At 38.9% G+C, this 24,732-nt stretch overlaps 1 protein-coding gene across 1 annotated transcript in view; it reads left to right on the top strand.

Annotated features, from left to right (window-relative positions):
* COL4A6 (collagen type IV alpha 6 chain) overlaps positions 1-24,732 on the top strand; it is a 467,370-nt gene that overhangs the window by 358,010 nt on the left and 84,628 nt on the right. The window contains exons 4-5 of the mRNA XM_036460712.1: positions 18,974-19,108; positions 20,637-20,681. Of these exons, the coding sequence (XP_036316605.1) occupies positions 18,974-19,108; positions 20,637-20,681 (180 nt within the window). The remainder of the gene's footprint in view (positions 1-18,973; positions 19,109-20,636; positions 20,682-24,732) is intronic.

Below are 24,732 nucleotides of genomic sequence, written 5' to 3'. Positions count from 1 at the left end.
TCTAATTGCAATGGCTAGTACTTCCAGTACTATGTCAAACAGGAATGGCGAAAGTGGGCATCCCTGTCTTGTTCCTGTTCTTAGAGGGAATGGTGTTAGTTTTTGCCCATTGAGTATGATGTTGGCTGTGGGTTTATCATATATAGCTTTTATTATGTTGAGGTATGATCCTTGTACTCCCACCTTGTTAAGAGTTTTTATCAGGAAAGGGTGTTGGATTTTATCAAATGCTTTTTCTGCATCAATTGATATGACTATATGATTTTTATCTTTCAATTTGTTTATGTGATTTATCACGTTTACTGATTTACGGATATTGTACCATCCTTGCATTCCTGGAATAAATTCTACTTGGTCATGGTGTATGATCTTTCTGATGTTCTGCTGGAGCCGATTTGCTAGAATTTTATTGAGAATTTTGGCATCTATGTTCATTAGGGATATTGTCCTGTAATTCTCTTTCATAGAGTTGTCTTTATCTGGTTTTGGTATTAGGGTGATGCTAGCTTCATAGAAGGAGTTTGGAAGTGTTCCTTCTTCTTGAATTTTTTGGAATAGTCTGAGGAGGATAGTTTTTAGTTCTTCATTTAATGTTTGGTAAAACTCTCCTGTGAAGCCATCAGGCCCTGGGCTTTTGTTTGCTGGAAGCTTTTTGATGACTGTTTCAATTTCTTCCCAAGTCACTGCTCTGTTGAGATTTTTAGATTCTTCCTGATTGAGTTTTGGAAGGTTGTATTTTTCTAGGACTATGTCCATTTCCTTCAGGTTGTTCAGTTTGTTGGAATAGAGTTGTTCATAGCATTTTGTAACAATCCTTTGTATTTTGGCGGGGTCTGTTGTTATTTCAACTCTTTCGTTTCTGATTTTGTTTATTTGAGTCTTCTCTCTTTGTTTCTTGGTTAGCCTGGTTAAACGTTCATCAATCTTCTTTATCCTTTCAAAGAACCAGCTCTTGGTTTTGTTGATCTTATGTATTGTTTCTTTGGTCTCTATGTCTTTTATCTCTGCTCTGATTTTTATTATTTCCTCCTTTCTGCTTACACTGAGTTTTTCTTGTTGCTAGTTTTCTAACTCTTTGAGTTGTAGAGTTAGATAATTTGTTACTATTTTTTCTTGTTTTTTTTTTGCAATAGGCTTGTAAAGATATGAACTTCCCTCTCAAAACTGCTTTTGCTGTGTCCCATAGATTTTGGATTGTTGTGTTTCATTGTCATTTGTTTCCAGGATGTTTTTAATTTCTTCCTTGATTTCTCTGGTAACCCAGTTCTTGTTTAATAACATGCTTTTTAGTCTCCCTGTGTTTGATTTCTTTGGATTATTTTTATTGTAGTTAATTTCCAGTTTTATGCCACTATGATCTGAGAAGATGCTTGATATGATTTCTATTTTTTTTAATTTGAAGAGACTTTGCCTATGTCCCAACATGTGGTCTATCTTTGAAAATGACCCATGTGCACTTGAGAAGAATGTATATTCTGTGCATTTGGGGTGGAATGTTCTGAAGATGTTGATTAATTCCATCTGGTCTAGTGAGTCATTTAGGATTGATATTTCTTTGCTGATTTTTTGTTTAGATGATTTGTCCAAAGGTGACTATATATTTACCAAGTTTATTTCTTCTTGTTGGATTGCTCCCTTTAGTATTATGAAGTGGCCTTCATTATATCTTGTTATGTCTTTCACTCTGAGATCTAATTTGTCAAAATTAAGTATTGCTACCCCACCTTTTTTTTTTTCATTTTTATTCACCTGGAAAACCTTTTTCCATCCCTTCACCCTCAGTCTGTGTGCATCTTTTGTTCTGAAGTGGGTTTATTGTAGACAACAGATATATGGGTCTTGTTTTCTCATCCAATCTGTTACCCTATGTCTTTTGATTGGAGCATTTAATCCATTTATATTTAAAGTTATTATTGATAGGTACTTATTTGATGCCATTTTTATTCTATACCCCTGTGTTCCTTCTTTGCTTTCTATTTCTTTATTTTTACAGTAGACCCTTTAGCATTTCTTGCATTGTTGGTTTGGTGCAGATAAATTCTGTTAGTCTGTTTTTGTCTGTGAAGCTCCTGATTTCCCCTTCAATTTTGATTGATAGCTTTGCTGGGTACAGTATTCTTGGATTCAGACCCTTCCTTTGCATGACTTTGTATATTTCATCCCATTCCCTTCTGGCCAGATGAGTTTCTGTGGAGAAATTAGTTGCTAGTCTGATGGGGGTTCTTTTATATGTAACTTTCTGTCTCTCTCTGGCTGCTGTTAAGATTCTTATTTTATCGTTGGTGTCTGCCAGCTTAATTATAATGTGCCTTGGGGTTGGTCTTCTTGGGTTCATTTTGCTTGGGACTCTGCAAGCATCTTGGATTTGTGTGGGTCTTTTCTTCTCTATCTCAGGAAAGTTTTCTGTCATTATTTCTTAAAATACCTTTTCCATGTCTTCCTCAATTTCCTTTCCTTCTGGAATCCTTATTATTCTAATATTGTTTTGTTTTGTATTGTATTGTCCCAAAGTTCCCTTAGACTCTCCTCCTGCTTTTTAATTTTTTTTCTGAGAAGCTGCTCTAATTGGGTATTTTTTTCCATCTTGTCTTCTAGCTCACTGATGTGGTCCTCCGCTTCTTCTAGTCTACTCTTGATGCTTTCTATTGAGTTCTTTATAGTAGCAATGTCATTTTTCATTTCTTCTTGGTTCTTCTTCTTTTCCTCTTGGGTCTTACTCATATTGTCAAATTTGTCTTCCATTCTTTTTAGCCATCTTCTGATCATTACTCTGAATTCCTGCTCTGGTAGGTTGCTTGCCTCTAACTTGTTTACTTCCTTTTCTGGTGATGCCTGCTTTTCTCTCATATGCAGGCTGTTTCTTTGTCTCCCCATGATCTCTCTTTTTAGGATGTCTGGTTGTGTAGTTCTCTCTCTCCTGCTTTGATTTAAAGGCACAAAATACAACACAACCTGGTACAATACACAAGGCACTGAATGGAAATGTGTTTGTGATATTAATATCCTCCAATAAAGGTGACTAGAACCCAGCTAACAAAAACTTACAATCAAACAAAAAGAATAGGCATATCAATCTTACACTAAAAGCATAAAACTTCAATATAGTTAACATTCAACAGACAACTACAAAGGGATAGAGAGAAAGACTGTGTTTTTTTTTTGTTTTTGTTTTTTGTTTTTGTTTTTTTAGGACAGCTACGAGGGAGGTGTGAATGGTCTTGGAGAAGGGGGTTGGAAATTAGATATACACAAGTAGGGTGAAATTTTAGGATGCAGTAAACAGAAAGAATGGGGAAAATCTAGAGCAGGAAAGGGTTAAGATAAACAGGGCACCAAAGGGAAAGGTTAGGAAGATAGTGATGGAATAAAGGTAGGGTTGAGATAGAATAAAGCATTGGAGAAGGAAAGATAAATATAAATTGTAGAACAGTAATCCTGAAATAAAAAATAATAATAAAATAATAATAATAATAATAATAATAATAATAAACAAAATAATATTAAAAAGGTAAAATAGTAGTAGTAATAATGTTGATTATATATACAGTGTAATAATTAAAAAGGTAAAATCAAGTGAGGAAAAAAGAAAAAAATAGTTTCTTGAGTAAATGTTGCAAATAATGAAAAAAAATAAAAAACAAAAATTAAAAAAAAATTTCAAATAAAATTTGCAGTAATGAGGGTCATTCACTTCCTCTATTGTTCTGTTTGGCATGCCTTTTTCCCAGTGGGGAGAATACTACAGTTCCCTGCATTTCACTGCTCCTCTAGGTGTCAGTGTTTCTAGGTTGACTTCCCAGGCTCTAAAGACTCTCTAGCTCCCCCCCCTCTCTCTGTGGCAATGGTTTATGGAGGTGGGGAGGAAGCAAGTAATCTCCTGTAATTCTCTGATATCTCTCTGAGACAGATCCAAATGTGTTGCTCTTTAGATATCTCCCCTATTAGGAGCCATGTCCACTTTCACGGGTGATACCCGCCCAACAGCCAGGGGCTTCTACTTGTAATCATCGCCCCTGTCCTCCAGTTTCCAGGCCCTTGGTGCGCAGGCTTTTGTCTTCTCCACAAGCACTCACTCACCCTCTCCCCACGAAGTCTGACCTTTTCACCATGTGGTAGTTCACTCCCGTGAGCCACTTGGGATCAGCGTTCTGGGGGTCACAGCTGCCTGGTTTTTGCTGTGGCTGTGGATACTCAGGCCTCCGACATGATCCAACCTCTTTTCAAGATGGCGAGATGGAGAGATTTCACCGTCCAAGCCAGTAGGTAGCTCCAGGAAGGGACCTAGTCCCGCCATGGGTGTTTCTCTGTCAGGGGCGCCCTGGTCAGCTGCCCCCCAGTTTCTTCTGGAGGTTGGCTGTCTCTTGGCTTCTTAATAAACATTCACAGCACGACCCTCAGCTGCTCTCTCTTTCTGCTTTGGGACAAGGCTCAGAATCTGCCTATCTATTCTTCTGCCATTTTGTCTCCCTTCCAGATTGTCTTGATAGAATTGACTCAAGTACTAAATGCTGTACTAATTTATATCTATAACTAGTTCAGACTTCTCACTTTGAACAATACCAAGTTTTCTAATAAATCATTTGTTTATCAGGAATTGCTAGCTCCTCTCCAGCTCACTCTCCAGCCTGGACTTCTAGATTAGCTATGTCAACAATGCTCTCATGTTCTCCTATTGGAATTATCCCTTTACCTCAATCCCAGTATTTCTAATATATGTGTCAGTGCCTAACTCTGGAAAACCCTACCTGCTTTTCCTGCTCCTGCTCCTGAGCTGCCAAGTATTGTTTGAAGAAGTTTCCCCCACAAAGACATGTTTTCTAGTGTCAGCAGAGCTCTCAGGGCTGCTTGGCAGCCTTCCACACTTTTTTAATAATTGACTTCCTGCCATGTTTTCCACAGCATCTCCTCCTGGTTAATTCCAGTCATTCTCTACCTCAACTACTTTCACTTTCTGTGACCTGACTTTCTACATTTATTGAGAAAATTGAGGTCAATTTGAAATGGACTTTCTCCAATGTTTTAGACTTACCAAAACTTGTCTTGGGTCTTGTTCTTTACTCATTCTCCTTCACTCTCTAGTTTGGAGGAATAAAGGACACTCCTCTGTCTCTAAAACAAACCTATGAACATTTCTTAGGTTCAGAATCATATCCTCCTGCTGCCCTCTGCCTGTGTGTACATAATTCATCTTTCTGACTCAGACTGGGAAGTCAAGGCTCATGTTACATTTATCTCTGTGCTTACAATATGTAGCACCATGGCTGATACAATGTTTTCTGAATTGATGACTTATGAAGGGACCGAGTGGATTGACATGAGTTCTTTGTCCTTTGTACATCTACTTTATTGGTTAATAAAAGTACCACTTGGCCCTGACTAGTGTGGATAAGTGATTAGAGCATCGGCCTATGTACCAAAGGGTCATGGGTTTGATTCCTAGTCAGGAGCATGTACCTGGGTTGCAGGTTTGATCCCCAACCCCAATTGGGGGAGCATGCAGGAGGCAACTAATCAATATGTATCTCATTTCAATGTCTCTCTCTCTCTCTCTCTCTCTCTCTCTCTCTCTCTCTCTCTCTCTCTTTCTCTCTCTCTCCCTCCCTCCCTCCTCCCCTTCCTACCTTTCACTCTCTCTAATTAAAAGTATCAATGGAAAAATAATCTTCAATGAGGATTAAAAAAAATAAAGAAAAATAAAGACACAACCACAGGCCCCAAATGGCTTCACTTGGGCTAAAAGCCCATGATACCAATTTTAGATTTTTTTTAAAGTGCCACTGGAAAGCAAGGAGGAGGATGGGAAGGATTAAGAGCATTCAATAAGCTCCAGACTTTGTTGAAATTTTATTACATTTTGTGAAAACATGTTTATTACATTTGACTTAGAATTGACCTGTTACTTTATTTATTTTTTTTAATCTTTTTATTTTATTTTATTGATTTTTTACAAAGAGGAGGAGAGATGGATAGAGAGTTAGAAACATCGATGAGAGAGAATCATCGATAGGCTGCCTCTTGCACACCCTCTACTGGGGATGTGCCCACAACCAAGGTACATGCCCTTGACCGGAATCGAACCTGGGACCTTTCAGTCCTCAGACCTACGCTCTACTGCTGAGCCAAACCGGTTTCAGCTGACCTGTTACTTTAAAAAGGAAGTAGTGGAAAGAGTACTAGATAGAATAAGAAAATCTGGCTCTGCTGGTCATAAACTGTGTGGCCATGGACAAGGGCCTTAATTATTTGCTCTAGTACATTGTGGGTAGGATTATTATGAACATTGAATGGAGTCATAAATATGCAAATATTTTAAAATCGGAAGCACTTCTCCAAGGCAAGCTTGTAGCTCTTATTGATGCCACTAATAGCTATGGAGCTTTTATTTTCTTCTATACCACATCTGCTCCCACTTCCATAGCCCATCTTACCTTTTGCACCAAGAGATTAATTTCACCTCATTCCTCACCCTCCAAACCCCCCTTTTCATATCCTTTTTGGCCTGCATCTATCTGTGTAGAAGACTTTGGAGAAATATCCCAATATGTAAATTATCCCAACTTCTTGAATTCAAATTCATGGCTGGCTGGGAGGTGTATGGTGGGCTATGCCAGAATACCAGCAGGTCCTGCCATTTTAGCTGATTCCTGTGCCTGTGGGCACATGTATTTGGGTTGGAATGTGTATCTCTTTATCTGCATGGGTATGTATATGCGTACTCCTCTGATTCTAAATGAATACAGGGGTGTGGGTTTTCACGAGAATACCACTGAGACTATGTAAGTTCTTCTCTTCTCTGTACTTTTCTCCCTTCTACTTTCAGAGCTCCCTGACTTCTTTGGCAAAGGAGTCCTGACAGACAAGTTCTTTGATTTTATCCTTTTTTTCTTATTCTGCTTACGGAGCAGTAGTTGGATACTCCCTGTTATCTTCCATTCCCAAAACTTGATGGCTTCTCACCAGAGACTCGGGAATCCAACATTGATCCAGAAGCAATCAGTTCAAACCAGCTCAGTATTAGACCAAAGGTTGTTCAGTATACCAATGGTGGGTAATTTGTTATATCAGAAAAAATGCTACAAATATTCTTGTCTAATGGAATAGATACACTATAGCAAAAATTGTTGTGAAGTGAATTTCTGTCAATTCCTGTTTCACTTTGATTTTTATTATAAAGCCATGGCTATGTTTTGCTAGAAAAAAAATAGACTCCAGGTCATAATTAAACCATGTATTTTAAAATAAAGTGCAGGCCCTGACCAGATAGTTCAGTTGATTGGAGCATTGTCCCAATATGCCAGGGTTGTAGGTTCAGTCCCCTGTGAGGGTAATGCAGGAGTTAAGTAATGAATGCATAAAATGGTGGAAAGACTAGTTGATATTTCTCTCTACCTCTCTATTTCCTTCTTTTCCCTCTAAAATTAAACAATCAATGATTTTTTTAATTAAATAGAATAAACCACATATTTTTAAAACTATAATAGGATAATAATGTAGGGCCAATCGTTTTTTAAACTATAATGAGATTCCTGTGCTAGACAATGTGTCTCCACCTTCCACAGCTTTAAATTCTGCTCCTCAGTAGATTAGTGGATAAAAAAAAATGCTGTGGTACATTTACACAATGGAATGCTATGTATCTGTAAAAAAAGAAGGATTTCTTACCCTTTGCAACAGCATGGGTGGACCTGGAGAGTATTATGCTAAGCAAAATAAGACAGCCAGAGAAAGACAAATATCACATGATATCACTTATATGTGGAGTTTAATGAACACAATAAATTGATGAACAAAATAGGTCCAGAGACATGGAGGCATGGAACAGACTGACATATCTCAGAGGAAAGAGGGGTATGGAAAGATATTAACTAAAGAACTCATATACATATATGCATAACCAATAGACACACAATAGTTTGGTGAATGCCTAAGTTGTGGTAGGGGCTAGAAGGAGGGAGGTAAAAAAGGGAGGAGTTGGGGTATATCTTTAATACTGTCAATAATAAAATTAAATTTTAAAAATTCTGTTGCTCTTTTCATTCAATTTTTTTTCTATTGAAACCTCCCCCTCATTTAAGGGCTTACTGCCTTATGAGCCCAAAAAATGAGGTCTGTGGAGAGTATTTTGAAAATTGAGGGTTTGTTTAGTAGATTTTTTTCTCCAAAAGAAAATATTTGTAAATGGAATGATGCTCAGTCCCTTTTCACATACATTGTCTCAATTGGTGCTCAAAGCAATCCAGGACATAAGGTGACAAGTAATATTCCCTTTTTGCTGATGAAAAAAACAAAAGCCTGGCGATTAACCAATTTTCTCAAGATCATACAGTTATACGTGAGAGCAAAAAATGGGACTCAAACCTTATGATTCTTCATTAAACAGGAGAATTTTGAGAGGCGAAGGCAACATCAATCCAAGTTTACTAAAAGAGGCCTGTACCATCAAATCACATGCTTATTGCCCTTTTAAATTTTAAGAAGGGAAACAAAATTATGGCAAATTAAGAATTAGGCCGAAACTGGTTTGGCTCAGTGGATAGAGCATCGGTCTGTGGACTGAAAGGTCCCAGGTTAGATTCCGGTCAAGGGCATGTACATTGGTTGCGGGTACATCCCCAGTAGGGGGTGTGCAGGAGGCAGCTGGTTGATGTTTCTCTCTCATCGACATTTCTAGCTCTCTATCCCTCTCCTCTCCCTTCCTCTCTGTGGAAAATTAATAAAATATATTTAAAAGAAAAAGAATTGCAAAATTTTCAACTCATATATTAGTTTTAGGTTAAATTCATTTCAAGCAGAGCTATATTTATTTTCTTATTCTGAAAACTCAGTACATGCTTTGTAGTACATTGGCATTCTGTGTAGACTATATGCACATTTGAAGGAATATGGGGGCTCATTGAACCATTTGTAATGACTACAGAGGTGTTTGGTTGTTCTGTTTTATTTTTATGGCCAACTATTTGTCATGTTTACATTTTTATTTGATTTTTGTTTCTTTTAATTCCTAATTATAATGTTATCATAAAAGTCATTTTTTTTTCTGGTTTCTTATGTGCTTTTATGAACATGTTATAGACCTAAAAATTCTTCATCATCTGCTGTGGCTCTATTTAGCAGACATTGCTGCTTTATGCTATTTTTAACAATTGTTGGCATTTTCAGAGGTATGGGAAACTATAACATGTTTAAAGACAAAATTCTCCAATTTCTGCTCAGCGCAATGAGCATCAAATTAGTATGCTGTGCCTGTATACCCTTTTCTGCACCTAACTTAATATGCTAGCATTGGGGAACTCATTACACACCAGAATTTGTCTACAAAGGCCTACTAAACTATCCATTGTCCACAGGCCAATTAAGGAGGCTACTTTGATTGTGGAACAAAAAAAAAATTTATCATCATTTTAAGTTCTAGGTAGTGCCATTCTTGAAGTCCTTTTATGAGTTAATTTATTAACTCCATTAATTGAATTTTGTTAATAATACCTGTTCCAATGAAAAGATTGGGAAAATTGAGATAAATTGTTCTGTTATCAATGAAAATAACATTTTATTTCCAGAATACCTCTTACTGCCACATCAACTGGCCTTTTTTTTTTTTTTTTTCTATATTCTGAACATTATTCAACCCAGAGAGACAGTGTAGCTTGGTGGAAGAAACAGAGACTTTGGTATCAACAAAATTAGCTTCACCAATTGCTTACTGTGTGACCCCAGGCAAGTTTTTTTTACCCTCTCTGTATTTCAGTTTCATTGTTTTTAAAATGAAACTAATAACCACGTTTTGGGGGCTGTTAGAGGATTAAAGGAGATGGGTTAAAAAATATAGCATTTAGTAAGTGCTTAGTTAAAAAAATGTCACTATTATGTTTTAGAGAGAAATGTGAATAAACAGATAGAAGGAAGGGAAGTAAAGTGCTGCCTAGCAAGAGTTAACTTTATCATTCTGGAAGGTGTCTTTCAAAAAATTTCAACATGTTGACAGTAGCCAGTGGAATAGGGGTGTGTGTGTGTGTGTGTGTGTGTGTGTGTGTGTGTGTGTGTGTTTGCAAACAAAACATGAAGATGCATGGCTTCATACCTGGGCTGGCTGCTTCAAACACTGATTATAGCTTAAGAACCAGATTAGTATGAATGCATATAAGTATAACCAATGGACATAAACAGTAGGGGGTGAGGCATGTGCTGGTGGTGGGAAAGTGGCCAGGGAGAGGTCAAGGGGGGAAAAAGGTGACTTATGTAATACTTTAAACAATAAATAATTTAAATTTAAAAAACACAGAACATAAATGTGTTTTCACTTGGATGTTGAGAGCAAGTTTTTATACAGCTTCTTGACTATGATAAACACAGAATTTAGGGGGTTCACTCTTTGATAAACAGTGATCGCTTTTTTTATTGATAGATAGGAAAAGTCAAATTGCAGATGATTCTAACAGTATCAAGCTGACCTGGTGTTCCTAGGTCACAAAATGGGTCTGTATATCTGTATGATATGAGTCTTTATCTGACATACTCTAGACATATTCTTCACCTACTAGTGTTCTTTCTTCCTTATTTACTCTGCAGACAATTATAGTTCATTAGTGCTGTTATCAGGGGAGTGGACTGTAGGGTTCTATTAATGGTTGTTTCCATTTGTTCCAACAGATGGAGCACAGAGTTGATTGGGAGGCCCTGACTCCAACTCTGCCACTGACCAACTGTGTGACTTTTCCAAGGCCTATGACTAAACCATTTTTCAGTTTGGTGCCCACAAGTGTATTGTGATGCTCTAAAGCAGTGGTTCTTAACCTTTCTAATGCCGCAACCCTTTAATACAGTTCCTCATGTTATGGTGACACCCAACCATAAACTATTTTTGTTGCTACTTCGTAACTGTAATTTTGCTACTGTTAATGAATTGTAATGTAAATACCTATGTTTTTCGATGGTCTCAGGCTCTATAGCAGCGGTTCTCAACCTGTGGGTCATGACCCACAGGTTGAGAAACACTAGCAGGGTTGCCTAAGACCATTGGAAAACACAGTGATTTATACTATGATTCATAACAGCAGCAAATTTACATTTATGAAGTAACAACGAAAATAATTTTATGGTTGTAGGTCACCACAACATGAGGAACTGTATTAAAGGGTTGCGGCATTAGAAAGGTTAAGAACCACTGCTCTAAAGGAAGTAAAAAGGAAAAGTATTTTGAAGTGTCTTAAGTACTCTTCCCTTAGGGGTGTTATCATTAATTTCTTTCTTACAATATATTTCATGGCTAAGAGAGAAACCACAACTTCTTAGGCCAGAATTTGTTACATTATTGTATCTCCTCCACCCTGGCCCCATAGCTCAGATTGGAATTCTAGTTGTAAAGTAGGAACCAATTATAGAATTTGTCACCTAGTTCCTAGGCTGGAGGTCAGGGATCTCTGCTCCCCTTTCCTAAGAGACCACAAGGGAGTTGTCAGGATAACAACAAAGTCTTTTAATCACATTTTCCCCTAGCTCAGGATGGGGAAACTTTTTCTTGCCAAGGGCCATTTGGATATTTATAATATCACCCACAGGCCATACAAAATTATCAACTTAAAAAATATCCTGCTATATTTAGTCAAACATTAATTAACTCACCCCTAATACCTTGGCAGGAGCAAACCAAATGATTTTGTGGGCTTTAGCAGGACATTGCCCACCATTGCCTAGCTAATGAGATTTGGAAGTGTCCTTGTCAAAGATGCCCAAGTGTACATTTAATTCTGTATTTTCACTCATTATACAGTTATGCTTTACCCCCACAATTATCTTTTGACTGTCTACTACACAGCAGGCACTGCAGCTCCAGAGATACCATGGAAAACAAGTCAACTGAACTCCTTGCCCTCTCAGAACTTCCAGTGTAGTGGGAGAAACGGGTACTGAACATTTTCCTAAATGGTCCCTAAGCATCTTAGCCCCCATCTCTTCAAATATGAACCCTTCATCATCCACATGAAACTCTTCTCCTATGCTTCCTTATATCAGTCAAGAAATCCATTCAGTTTCCCAATCAATAAACCTAGAAGTCATCTTTCACACCTTTCTCTATTTTATCTATCAATTTCAATATAGCACTAAGTATTGTCATTTTTTAGCCTCTGAGATCACTCAAATCTATCTTCTACCTATCTCCACTGCCATGAACCCAAAGCAGGTCACCATTATTTTTCTTCTGGAGATCACAGCCTCTTCACTGGGTTCTCTGTGTCTGGTATTCCATTTTTTTTCTGTTGTGATATATATATATAGAGAGAGTTAATACTACATGAACTTGGGTAAGTCTCTGTTCCTTTTTAGGCTTCAGCTTCTGCATCCTGAACTGGATGGTTTTCTGTCATGTACATATCTCTTTTTTTTGTGGTTCTATGATTAGAATGTTCTTTGTTTCATTTTTGTACAGCTATCTAGACGTCCAAAGAAGATATTTCTATACCTGGGACACTGGATTCTCAGTGTGTATATTCAGGCTTTCATTTTTCCATTCATTCAGAAAATATTTACTGTGTACTCATTGTGTACTAAGTATTGTATGTCATACAGGTGATTCAGTGGGGAGTAAGTAAGACATGGATCTTATCCTCAAGAAGCTCAGTCTGTTCAGGGGTATGGATACAAACAGGCAATCCAGCACATATTGTGGGTGGGAGAAATTATGGAAAACTCCCTGGAGTAACTGGTATTTTGATTAGAGCCTGAATTATAAACAGGAGCTATCCAGGATAGCAGAGGCATGCATGTACAAAGGCCCTGGGTCAGGGTGTCAGGAGAGGTTAAAGTAAGACCAATTGGGAGGCTATGGGGAGCCCCTAGAGTAGAGGCGAGGAGACCATGAACTAAGGCCACAGGGACAGAGAGAAATGGACAGGTTTTAGTTACATTTGGGAGGTGGAATTGATAGTTCTTGCTGGTAGATTGGATGTGGAATATGAGGAATAGATGAAGTCATGGAGGACACTTGGATTCCTGGCTTAATCAACTTTATGGATGGACTGACATTTACTGAGTTTATTCCATTAACTCAAAAGGAAGGAGCTGGTTTGGGGAATGGGCATGGGAAAGAAGATTATGAGTTCAGCTTTGGTAATTTTGGGTTTGACTTGGAATATCCAGTAGGAGAGGTCTGATAAGGAATTGTCTGTAAGACTAAGCATGCTGAGAAGAGAAATCTGGTTTAGAGGTTCAGATTTGGGAGTCATTAACATGTAGATGAAGTCATGTTAGGAGAATAAGCAGATGCTGAAGAGCCAAGTGCCTATAGAGCAAAAACACTAGGGCTAAGAGGGAAAATGCTCTCACAGATACTTCTCATTCCTAGGCACACATATCTGTCCCAAAGAGGGTTTCTCAATAATGTCTGTTCATCTTCTGCTTAAGAGAAGGAGCATTAAGTACCCAATCATAATTTCTCCATTTTATCATAAATTATATCTAAAGAGGAAATTAAACAGATACTTTATGCCATCTACCAGGTGTTTTAAATTAATTAACTCAAATGTTCACAATAACCCTACACCAGAGCTATTATTGCTCAGAGCTCTAGAAACTTTAAGTAGTTTCTAAGTCACTTGCCTAATGATATCAAAACTGGTGAGCAGGAATTCTTCCCAGGGTCATGTCTTATGGAATCAAAGAATGAAGCTGCTGCCCTGGCCATTGTGGCTAAGTGGATAGAGCATAGGCCTGTGGACTGAAGGCTCTTGTGTTTGATTCTGGTCAAGGGCACATACCTGGTTGTGGGCTCAATCCCCAGTAGGGGCATGCAGGAGACAGCCGATCAATGATTCTCTCTCATCGTTAATGTTTCTCTTTCTCACTCTAGCCATTCCTCTCTGAAATCAATAAAAACACATTTTAAAAAATGAAGCCGAAGACCAGAGGAGTTCAAACAAGGCAGGAATTTATTGCAATCAAACAGGCTTCCCACTCGGGAGGGGAGGGTATCTACATGGATTGCCATAGAAGTATTCTGCTATTCCCCTTATGCCTGCTAAAGGCCTGCTTTTTGTCTGTTTGTTCCACTCTCTGGTTCCTGGCCTTTTTTGCAACATTTCATTTTTCACTTGCAAGAAAAAAAATTCTTGTCTCAAAACACCCTATTTTTCTGCAAACCATTTTGTGGTTTCAGCTAGCTCCATGATTCCTCCTTCTTAACCCCTTACCCTCTCTACCTAATTCTGCTTTAACTCCTTATACTAAGGTCACATAGTTTTGAAATGGCAGTAAGCAGATTTGACTCTAGGTCTGTCTGACTCCAGAGCCTACTCCATTAAACCACCTAACAGCACTGTACCACCTCCTGTAATATAATTGGATCCATAGGAAAGCCTATGCCCACTCCTCATCTTTGTTATGCTTTATAAATTCATTTGCATCCCCTAGTTTAATGCTTTACTCTCCATTAAAATGCAAATTCCCCTGAGAAGTAAAGCTCTAAGTTGTTGTCAGTCATTTATGCCTCAGTGGGAATGAGTTTCAAATTCTCCCTTAGAAACAAATTTAAATTTTATAAGAGGACACTGGAAAATTGGGGGAGGGACAAAAAGGCAGGAAAGGCCCTCATAATGAAAAATCATTCTCCTATCAGTTTCACAGTCCTACCAAATTTGAGGCATGTATTTTTCAGATTCTTAGATGCTATTTCTGCATATGTGTAGTACTTTATATGCAGACCTATTTCTGGGTCTGTTATTCCAGTTATCTGGGACTGGGACTGGGGCTATGGGTGTGTGTGGTCTGATATAATACCTTAATAATATATATACTAATCCCAACCCACTGCAGTCATCAGAAGGCAGCCAGCCTGGGTGCAGTTGTGAACCTGCAGTTTCTGGCCTTAGGCACAAGTCCCAGCTCATTCTCTGGAGAATTAGACCCTGGTGTGTATATTAAAAATCCTGAGCAGATGGAGTCAGAAGAGCTTGTTAGAAAGACTTAGAAGTGTCCCTTCCTCCCTCTTTGGGTCTATTTGCCAAAATAAATGACATGTATCAGGGTAGGGCATTGGTCCAAGCCCATTGAAATTCTGCTAGCAGACCAAACAGTGATTGTGTTTCAGATTGTTTCTGTGAAATGATCAGTGTTAGGAAGAAAGAAATGATGTGTGAGCATCTGGCTGCTGCAGCCTACTGATGGGGAAAGTCCCATGGGTGGACCTGGGGTTAAGGAGCCAGATTCAAGGACCCCCTAGGACATCTGCCACTGGCAAACAGGGGAAGAGCCACAAACTGGCATGGGCAATGTGGTTAGAGATCCACACTGTTCCTCAGTAGCTATGTGGCCTAAACAAGTCATTTCTTTGGCTTCATTTTTCAAAATGTACAAAATAGAGGCTGAATGGAATGGTCTCTAAGGGTCCTTCCTGCTTAAACATTCTGTGACTTCTGAGACACAGGTTGATTTATTTTTCTCTGTAGTGAGGCCCACTCACCTCATTATCTGTAGCCACTATGTTTTCACACTGACCTCTGCTGGCCACTCTGAAAAGTGACACTGATTGCTTTTTGGAGGAAAATCCCTCCCAATTCAGTACAGTAATAAGCTTCAGCAGTACACTGGGCACTAAAACCGAAACCCTATGCATTAGAGATATGAAAAAAGATAAGCACAAACTCTGCATATTTGGAAATGGTTGACAAAGCAACACAAAAAAGAAATGTATCTTATTTTTTTTCTTTGCCATCTTCAATTGTTTGTGGTGCTCTGTACCACTGAATGAAAGTACCTCAGTAGGTGGGAAGACTCCTTGTCTCATATCTTAAAACTGTAGGCTCTTGAAGGGCCTGAAACCACTCTAAGAAGGCAGTTCCGAGCAGTGCCCCAGAGGCCTCAAGACATCCCACAAGCCCTGCTACTGGCCCTCTCATCAGTCTGAGAGGTTTCTAGCTGGGGACAGCCCAGAAGTACACCTTCCTTTGAGGAGTGCCATTTCAAATATCTTTTTGGAAAAGAATTATAATTCAAAGCACCCCTGAGTTCTTTAAGAGATTCACTTTAAGTTCTCTGGCTGGAACTGAGGAGTCGGCTGTGCAACTGTGGCAAATTCAACATGCATACCCAGCAAAGGGAAAGGAATGGGCCATGGAATCCTGCCTTTTCTGGATGGAATCAGATTTCCTGTTAAGTCCAGCATTGCTTACTCTTGCTGATCATGCACTCACAAAAGGCAAGAGATCAGAGCTGGAGTTTGTCAGCCCATGTGCCCATGCAAGGAACTGCTCAAGCTGTAGCGATGTGAGCAAGATGGAAATTTGGTGACACCACAATCTTTTCTCTTAATAGCTGTTCAATAGTTTATCATGCGCTCCACCTCCTCTCTTTGATGCAGGAAAGCTTTGAGCAGGGTCAAACATTCTGTGCCCCGACTACAACCTCTCTGCTAGTAATAACATGGTTTTGAGAAGCTTGTCCTGCACCCCACCCCAATAGTTCCCTCCAAATAGTTCCCTCTTCCCCCAACAGCTGTTTCTTAACTGTTTCCCTTGTTCCAGCCTCAGGCAGTCTGCCCTGGACTCATGCTGACACACACATGTTCTCCTGAATGCTCCTTGATGAGTTTCAGCCCTGAAACACAAAGCCTTCCTCCCATCCTTCCCTGACCCCAATCTTCTAAGGGTTCCCTACTTCCCACCACATCAATTTGTCAACTTTCCTGCCTTGCTTTCCAGGCCCACTCCAGTTGGGGCCCACTCAGCCTTTCCAGTGTGGCCTATGACTCACTCTCAACATACACCCCCACCCGAGTTATGGACAGAATGCAAGCATTACCAACTGCATGTTCAACACTTTCCTTGTGTTCTTATACCATTTATGCTAGGTTCTGGACATGTACTCTTTGTTATGGTTTTGATGAGTACATTAGTCTTGAAAGCTTAGGCCTATATTTTAAACTTCATTAATTCTCAACAGCATCCCTGCACTACTTTTTAAAAGTATTGTTCTTTTTCTTTTTAGTTTCATATATATATATATATATATATATATATATATATATATATATATACAATATATATATATATATATATATATATATATATATATATATATATATATATATAAACTGAGTGGCCAAATTATTATGATCTCTGAATGCATAATAATCTGGCCACTCAGTCTATATATATTAGCCTGGCCAGGGGGAGAGGACAGGGGCAGTTGGCCAGCCTGCTTGCTGATCGAACTCCTGATCAAGGGGACAATTTGCATATTATCCTTTTATCACATAGGATATACACTGACTGACCAGATTATTATGTGTTCAGAGATCATAATAATCTGGTCACTCAGTATATATTCACAAAAGTAATAACAGAATCATTGTAAATAAAATTTCAACAACAAAGAGTAAGAGTATAAAAAGTTAAAGCTCAACTCCCACCCATCATTCCCAGAGATGAGCTCATTAAAAGGACTGTTGGACCTCAAAGGGTGGATAGGGATAAAAGGGAGAGATCAACCAAAGGACTTATGTGCACACATATGAGCCTAACCAGTGGTCAAGGACAATAGTGGGGTGGGGGGCATTGGAATGGGGGGTTGAGGACAAATATATGATACCTTAATCAATAAAGAAATTAATTTTTAAAATAAAATAAAAATAAAAAGTCTGAAGCCTACCATCATTTGTAGGCTGTGTGCATGTTGGGTGTTGGGGAATTGCATCTCCTTGGGAAGAGCATCTTTTACTTTTTTTACAAGAATCCTAGGTCTTCATGGACCTAATTGACACTGAAAATTGTACTTTAAAAGCCCTATACAGCTGGTGTTCACTTGCATCTCCAGTACATGATGCTAGCCACCACATAAATGGTCTGTCCTTTTTTCAGGCTTTTAAAAAGTAAAACTTGAAGGTGAATATTAAAGGGTATGTTTAATGGGTTTTTCTCAGAGCTTTTCACAGATATGTAGAAAATTGCAGGCAATCAGTAAAGGCACAGAGAGGTGGTGATGGAAAACATTTATGAAGATAAGCTTTCTAACTGATATGGTGTTGTGTTCTCTGAAAGGTAATGAACATTACTAATGGTTTTCATTTTTCTGCCAAGAAAATTCAGTCCCTGCTGGTATTTGTTCTAAATGATAGACTAGTACTCTGTGTGGCACCCACTGGAGTTAATTCTCTGTCTCTGTCAGCTTTAAAATGTCAGCCTGAACTCTCAGACTTCATTGCTACACATACTTTATAACCAGGGCATTCAAAATCTTCAGGTTGCTTCTTTTTGCTTTCATAATTGGTATTTGATGTATATTCTCAGGCTCCTTGGATATTACACCTTCTACAATATGCAGTTGGCAGGAGTAAAGGGAAGAAAGAGAGAGAGGGAGGAAGCAAATAAACAGTGTGTGTGTGTGTGTGTGTGTGTGTGTGTGTGTGTGTGTGTGTGTGTTCCCTGTGAGCATCTGTTTCCAGTTGCACTTATGGGGTCCCAAAGTCTGCCAACAAAGATGAGCTCTGACATATTGGTCAGCCCATGGGTTTCTGGGTTCCCCCTCTCTGACCCTGGAAACAGTGTTCTTTAAAGCACAGCTGTTTATGGACTTCACAGAAAGCATGTGGTTGACCATTTGGATGTGAGTTATAAAATGTCATGATACTCTCCAACGTTCTGTTCTTTTGCTATTTTGAGAATCTGATGGATGACCTGGCATTAACCAGGAAGCAGACATTATTATCCAACTTGAATAACTAATCTCCTAAGAAGTACAAAGTTGAAGGATATTGGTGCACATGAATCTTATTAAATGTGCTTACAAAATATGTCCTATCCAAATAATTTTAGCAGCCCCTAAAATAGCCTTTTCTGATCTGTGTCTGGAACTTTGGCATACTTCACAGATCTCTAAGCCAAAACTATTTAATGAAGTGATGACAGTGTTTTTTATGCATGGGAAAATGAGCAGTGTTGATGTTAAGTCCTTTGGTAACTAATTATACTCCTTCTGTCCATCTTAGGGGCAACCAGGACCCATTGGAATTCAGGGTCAAACAGGTCCTCAAGGATTTGCTGGCCCCAGTGGTTTATCAGGGTTCAAAGGAGAAAGGGGCTCCCCAGGCCCTCTGGGAGCATATGGACCAAAAGGAGATAAGGTAAGAGCACCAAAGCTTGATTTTTCTTTGACTTATGGGTCACAAGTATGAAGGTGAAAGGTTCTAAATCTCAGTTCTGTTGTGGAAATAACACTAATCCTGAATACTATGGAGCTGGGCTACATGTTTTAATAAGAGACAGGTTGAGTGGTGTACTACTAATAGATCAGCCCATTTCTGGAGAAACTCTCATAAGAAGCAATCAATAAAGTGCATGTATTAACTACTTGTTAGACAAGTGGGCTCAATGTGGTGTGAAGTCATATTGGTTTGAACTGGGTATGAGTCAAAACTCCAATCATCTTGGCAGTAGAGGTCAGGAATTCAAGGCAAGGCCATTTGGAAGCAAGGGCTCAGAATGCTTAGAAGCAATCTGGGCCAAAAATATAGGAAAATATATGAAATTATGGAGATTGGTCATGTCATGGTGGCTGACTGAGATTAATGTTCAATTTATGTATCCTGTTGATTTTTTGTCATCTTCTCTTCACCCCACTGGTGAGGGAGGGACTCCTACCCTAGGGTTCTGGGGTTGGCCAAAAAATATGACACCTGACATTGAACAGAATGGATGTATAGCAGGTTTATTAGTTGCATACACTGAGTGGCCAGATTATTATGATCTCTGAACCCATAATAATCTGGCCACTCAGTATATATATATATATATATATATATATATATATATATATATATATATATATATATATATTAGAGGCCCGGTGCATGAATTCATGCTTGGGTGGGGTCCAGCCAGCCTGGCCAAGGAAGGGGACATGGGCAGTTGGCTGGCCTGCCTGCTGGTCAAACTCCCGGTTGAGGGGACAATTTGTATATTAGCCTTTTGTTATATAGGATATACACTGAGTGGCCAGATTATAATGCATTCAGAGATCATAATAATCTTGGAAGTACACCACAGGGCCACACAAGGGTTTCCCTTGGGATGAAAATAAACCAGAAGTGGCTATGGGAGGCAGATGTTGTAGTGTCAAGGAGGTGAGATATCCCTTGGTTTCTGAGGAAGAATGTGATTGGCTTGTTTGACTAATTCGATGGGCTAGCAGGGAACTAAACCCACTACTCAGGAATAAGCAGGAACTATTATACATCTGGTCTGTTTGATTAGGATGGTCATTTGCCTAGGAGACCCTGTCTATAGGAGTAGAGTGGAGAGGGGGACTTATGGTTAGAACATTTGAGGCCATCCTGGTTTGCCCAGATGTCAGGGCAACATATACTTTTATTGTATAATTGTATGTATAATGCAATTATGTAATAATTGTATTATATAATCCAATTGTATAATCCATTGCCTAAGATAAGAACTGATCTCATAATACACATGGGTCTGAGACTTCAGGTAGAGGCAAGTGATCACTTCAAACTGAAGTAGGAAGCAATGTGGAAGAGGAGGTATAAAATGCTTCTTAACAACTTAGGTCATAAATTACATGAAAAATTAACTAAATCAAATGGAGATCAATTGGATTGTCTTTAACTTTCCTCTCCCTACTCCTATTTTTAGGGTCCCATGGGAGTTCCTGGTTTTCTTGGCATTGATGGGATTCCGGTGAGTGTGTCCACAAAGGCATTTTAAAATATCACCTCTAGGTTCTGCTCATAACTTAAGCACCTTTGGCCTTAGCAACATCCCATCTTATGCAAACATGCTCAGGGTCAAGTGTTGAGATGTTTGTTAAGATCTGAAGGGCAGTGGTTGCACAGTTTCCCTGGGATTCAATTATAGGCAGCACCAAATGAAACAGTTGGGGGTGCACATGTGAAAATATAAGAAGCCACCAACATCTTAGCAAAATGAGATAGGTATTGTAGGTTGAGGGGAGCTTTAATTGGGAATAAGAGACTGGCTCTGAAGTGCAGAGTCAGTGTCACATTAGAGCATGAACATACTCATTATAAGAAATTTAAGAAAGTACATGAAATTGGGTATAAGAGTATCTTGATACATTTTGTTCCTATAATTTATTCTACTTAGGCTCTTCTCATTTCAGAGTGAATTTCCCTTTAGTTTTTACAAAATGACTACTCCAAAGATCAGCCTCTTTTATCCATCCTGAACAACTGGCTTTGCTGGAGATAAGTGGGGAGTTTGGTACCTGCAGACATTTTCTCCCATTTCATCCAACCCAATTGCATTTCATCCAACCCAATCTTCATTTTTACCTCATATTCCTACTAATCTCACCACTGGAGATCACATGGAAACATTTTTTCAACCTTTAAAATACAGTGTTTGTACTTGCTGCTATCACTTTTTAGTTACGTCCTTTGGAATTTCTTTATATATTTAAACTTTAGCCTGGGTTGTTTGTCTATAGTAGGGGTGTCGAACTCAATCAGAGAAGGGGCCAAAATCTAAAATCCAGCCTAAATCGCGGGCCGAATGGTTTACTGAACAGTCATAAACTGTCATTGTGATGGAAACGCAGCGGAGTGCAGTGATGACAGCGCGGTGCGGGCCACATTGCAAGGCCTGGGGGGACGGATTTGGCCCGCGGGCCTTGTGTTTGACACATGTGGTCTATAGCAATGGTTTTCAACCTTATTTAAGAGAAGAACCAAATCTTGTGTGGAATCTCTAGACAAAACAGCTTCTTATGTGACACTACATAATCATCTAGTATTAGAGAAGGAGGTTCAAATCTCTTTGTGCCAGTCTATAGGTATTTCATGAGCACCTGCTATATATATTATACTAACACTCTACTATGATGATACAGAAAAAAAAAAAAAAAAAAATATATATATATATATATATATATATATATATATATATACCCATCTACACTAATAAAAGGGAAATATGCAAATTGGTCATCACTTTGTGACACCCACCAGCCAATCAGGAGTGAGTATGCAAATGAACTCAACAAAGATGGCAGCAGCCTTGCCCCCCTCGCCACTCTAGGCCTCTGGGCAGCACACATGCTGACACAGAACAGCCAGGCAGGGCAGGATGCCTGTTATGAGGGGAAGGGCATGGGGCGCAGGGAGTTACAAGAGTGGCACTCCAGCCACAGCAAAGACTGAAGGCTCCAGCTGGAGCAAAGACAAAAGGTGGCAGCCAGAGCAAAGGCCTTGGTCCTGGTTGCCGGAGGAAAACCGGTGCTGCCAGCCAGGGGAAGGAAAGCCTATTGCACGAATCTAGTAAATATATAATCATCTAATCCATTTCCTCTCCAAATCTATTCAATAGTATTATACATTTATGAATTTTGAGAACAGAAGGCTCACTTACCTTGTATTTGTTACATGTATCAATAAACTGGCCATCAGATATCTGCATTTTATTTAAGTCCAGACCCTGCCAAATGAAGAAATACGGTAAGTGTATGGGGTTGGTCATTCTTTTGTGATGTCCCCTGGCATTGTCTCAGGCTTGTGTTCCTATAGCCATTTTATGTATAGTTTCCACTCAGAATGTATATCTTCAATAAGCCAGTGGGTAAGGGAAACTAGCAAACTGGAGGCTGCCTCTTCCATTCATCCTGTAAAGCTGGCTTCACCAGAGATGAGTGGGGAGATTTAGAGATCTCAGTGGTACTATCTCCTTCCTCCTGTAGTCTCTTTTTCACGGGGAATGGAAGGAAGTGAATCCTGTGTTGCAGAGGCTGGTTCCAATTCTGAGCTGGATCCTGCCCCAGAGTCCATCTGGACATTTCTGCCTGCAACCCATAACTTGGAGAACACTAGGGCTTGCAGGAATTGATACTTCTCTTTGGGACTTCACTGCTTTGGAGAATGAGTTGCAGGTGTCCAGATTCCTTCAGATAAGCATGCTGCTCCCAGTACAAGCCTCCACTCCCTTATACCTTCACTGGCCCTTTCCTTGACCAAAGGTTTTATACCCATACTTTTGACTTTTGTTTGCTTCACTTACTCCATGAAATTGTTCTCCCTTTATACTTCCAGTTATTCATTGTGCATTTATTAAGCACCTCATATTTACTGCTTACCACTTCCTTTCATCTTCAATTTTTCAGCAGTCCTTGATATCTGCCCCCACACCCTCTAGCTCCTAATTACATATGGCCAACGATATTAATTGATTGTCTTGTATAATAGTATTATTATATTTAGCTCCTGGAAAACACAAGTATGTTTTCTGATCCTCTCTGGGGCCTCAGAGACTCCAGGACTGAATTCATCATATACAAGGAACTCTAAAATTATTTGGGAAATGGATTCCAACCTCCAGAACCTAAAAAACAACAGTTCTCAGACTGGCAGGACTCCCTCAGACAGAGGAATAAAACAGACATTGGCCTACTCAGACATTATTTTTCTCAACTTTCAGTGGCATTTATTAAGCAATTTGGCTGTAATCAACAGCTTCCCAAACATATCTTACTAAACTGGATCACTGCATAGACCTGATTTCCATCTTAATAATGACTGATCGCTAACATATATGCCACTGGTTTCACTCCCAAAACTCCATTTTTGCTGTCATGTAGACAATTTCAACATGAAGGATCAAGTAGTCATTCATGATCACCCAATTCTGTGCACTAAGGGGCACAGCAACTTATTGAGAGAGTGAACAAATAAACAGTCATCAACATATTCAACATTAAAACAACATAGACTAGGGATAGTAGGGCTGTGGCTTTTAATGATATCATAGCTGTGATTTGAGGTTGCTGGCACCTTTAAGAAATGTATGATTTTCGAGTGTTTTTAGTTCAGATAATTTGAGAGAAGTTTTCAAGTCTTCCTTTGAAATTTATGTTTAGCTTTTCCCATGGAGTCAATCTTAAACATTTTTCTTCCTAAAGATGCGTAAATGAACATACCAGATTTATATCTTCAAAGTGAACACATGGTGCTCACCAAATGAAAACTAATCCTTTGAAATATGGTTTCTGAAGAGTATTGCTTTTCTGGACTACAGCAGATCCTCCTAGTCTATGTGTTCAGACACTTCTGGTTATATAAAACAATTGTTTCCTCCCTTAAAAAAAAGCTACTATGTAATAAAGCTACATTCTCTTGAAGAGCTGGCACACACATATGAAAAATCATTAGCAATAACCAGAAAGGTCAATGTGCCAGAAATGTGGTATTGAGAGCTGAGGGGAGACAGAACTCAGCCTGGTGGCTTATCCTTGCTGACTTGCTTGATAGAGGAAGACTTACTATTAATATTTATTTAGCTCCTGTGTAGTAAACAGTCTCATGAAATTTTAAACAAAAATTTTAAATTTTATTTAAATGTTAACAACAACCCTATGAGATACAAGTATTATTCATCTCCATTTTATAGATGAGAAAACTGAGGCTTAAGTTGAGGAGTGGAAAAGCTAGGATTGTAGTATAAGTCTGACTGATTCAAATGGTTTATCCACCATCTCATTGTGTCAGCTGAATAAGAAAGGGTTGACAGGTCTGTCAGAAGTCAGAGATTAATACCAGAGAATTTGGTTAAAGTAGAAAAGAGTGAACAGGTGTCTCTGGAATTCTGTAGATAGGAGCTATCAGGAGTTTAGGCAAGAAAACTACAGAAGGATTGGGAATAAGAAAAAAATGTGGATACCAAGGTGCAAGAATAAAACAAAGATTTTGGAGTCAAACAGAACTACTGTAAAACCCCTGATACT

Source organism: Pipistrellus kuhlii, unplaced genomic scaffold, assembly GCF_014108245.1.
Source record: "Pipistrellus kuhlii isolate mPipKuh1 unplaced genomic scaffold, mPipKuh1.p scaffold_m20_p_33, whole genome shotgun sequence".
Lineage (NCBI taxonomy): Eukaryota > Metazoa > Chordata > Mammalia > Chiroptera > Vespertilionidae > Pipistrellus > Pipistrellus kuhlii.
The sequence above is the reverse complement of the archived record's forward strand: the minus strand, read 5'-3'. Positions and strand labels throughout refer to the sequence as shown.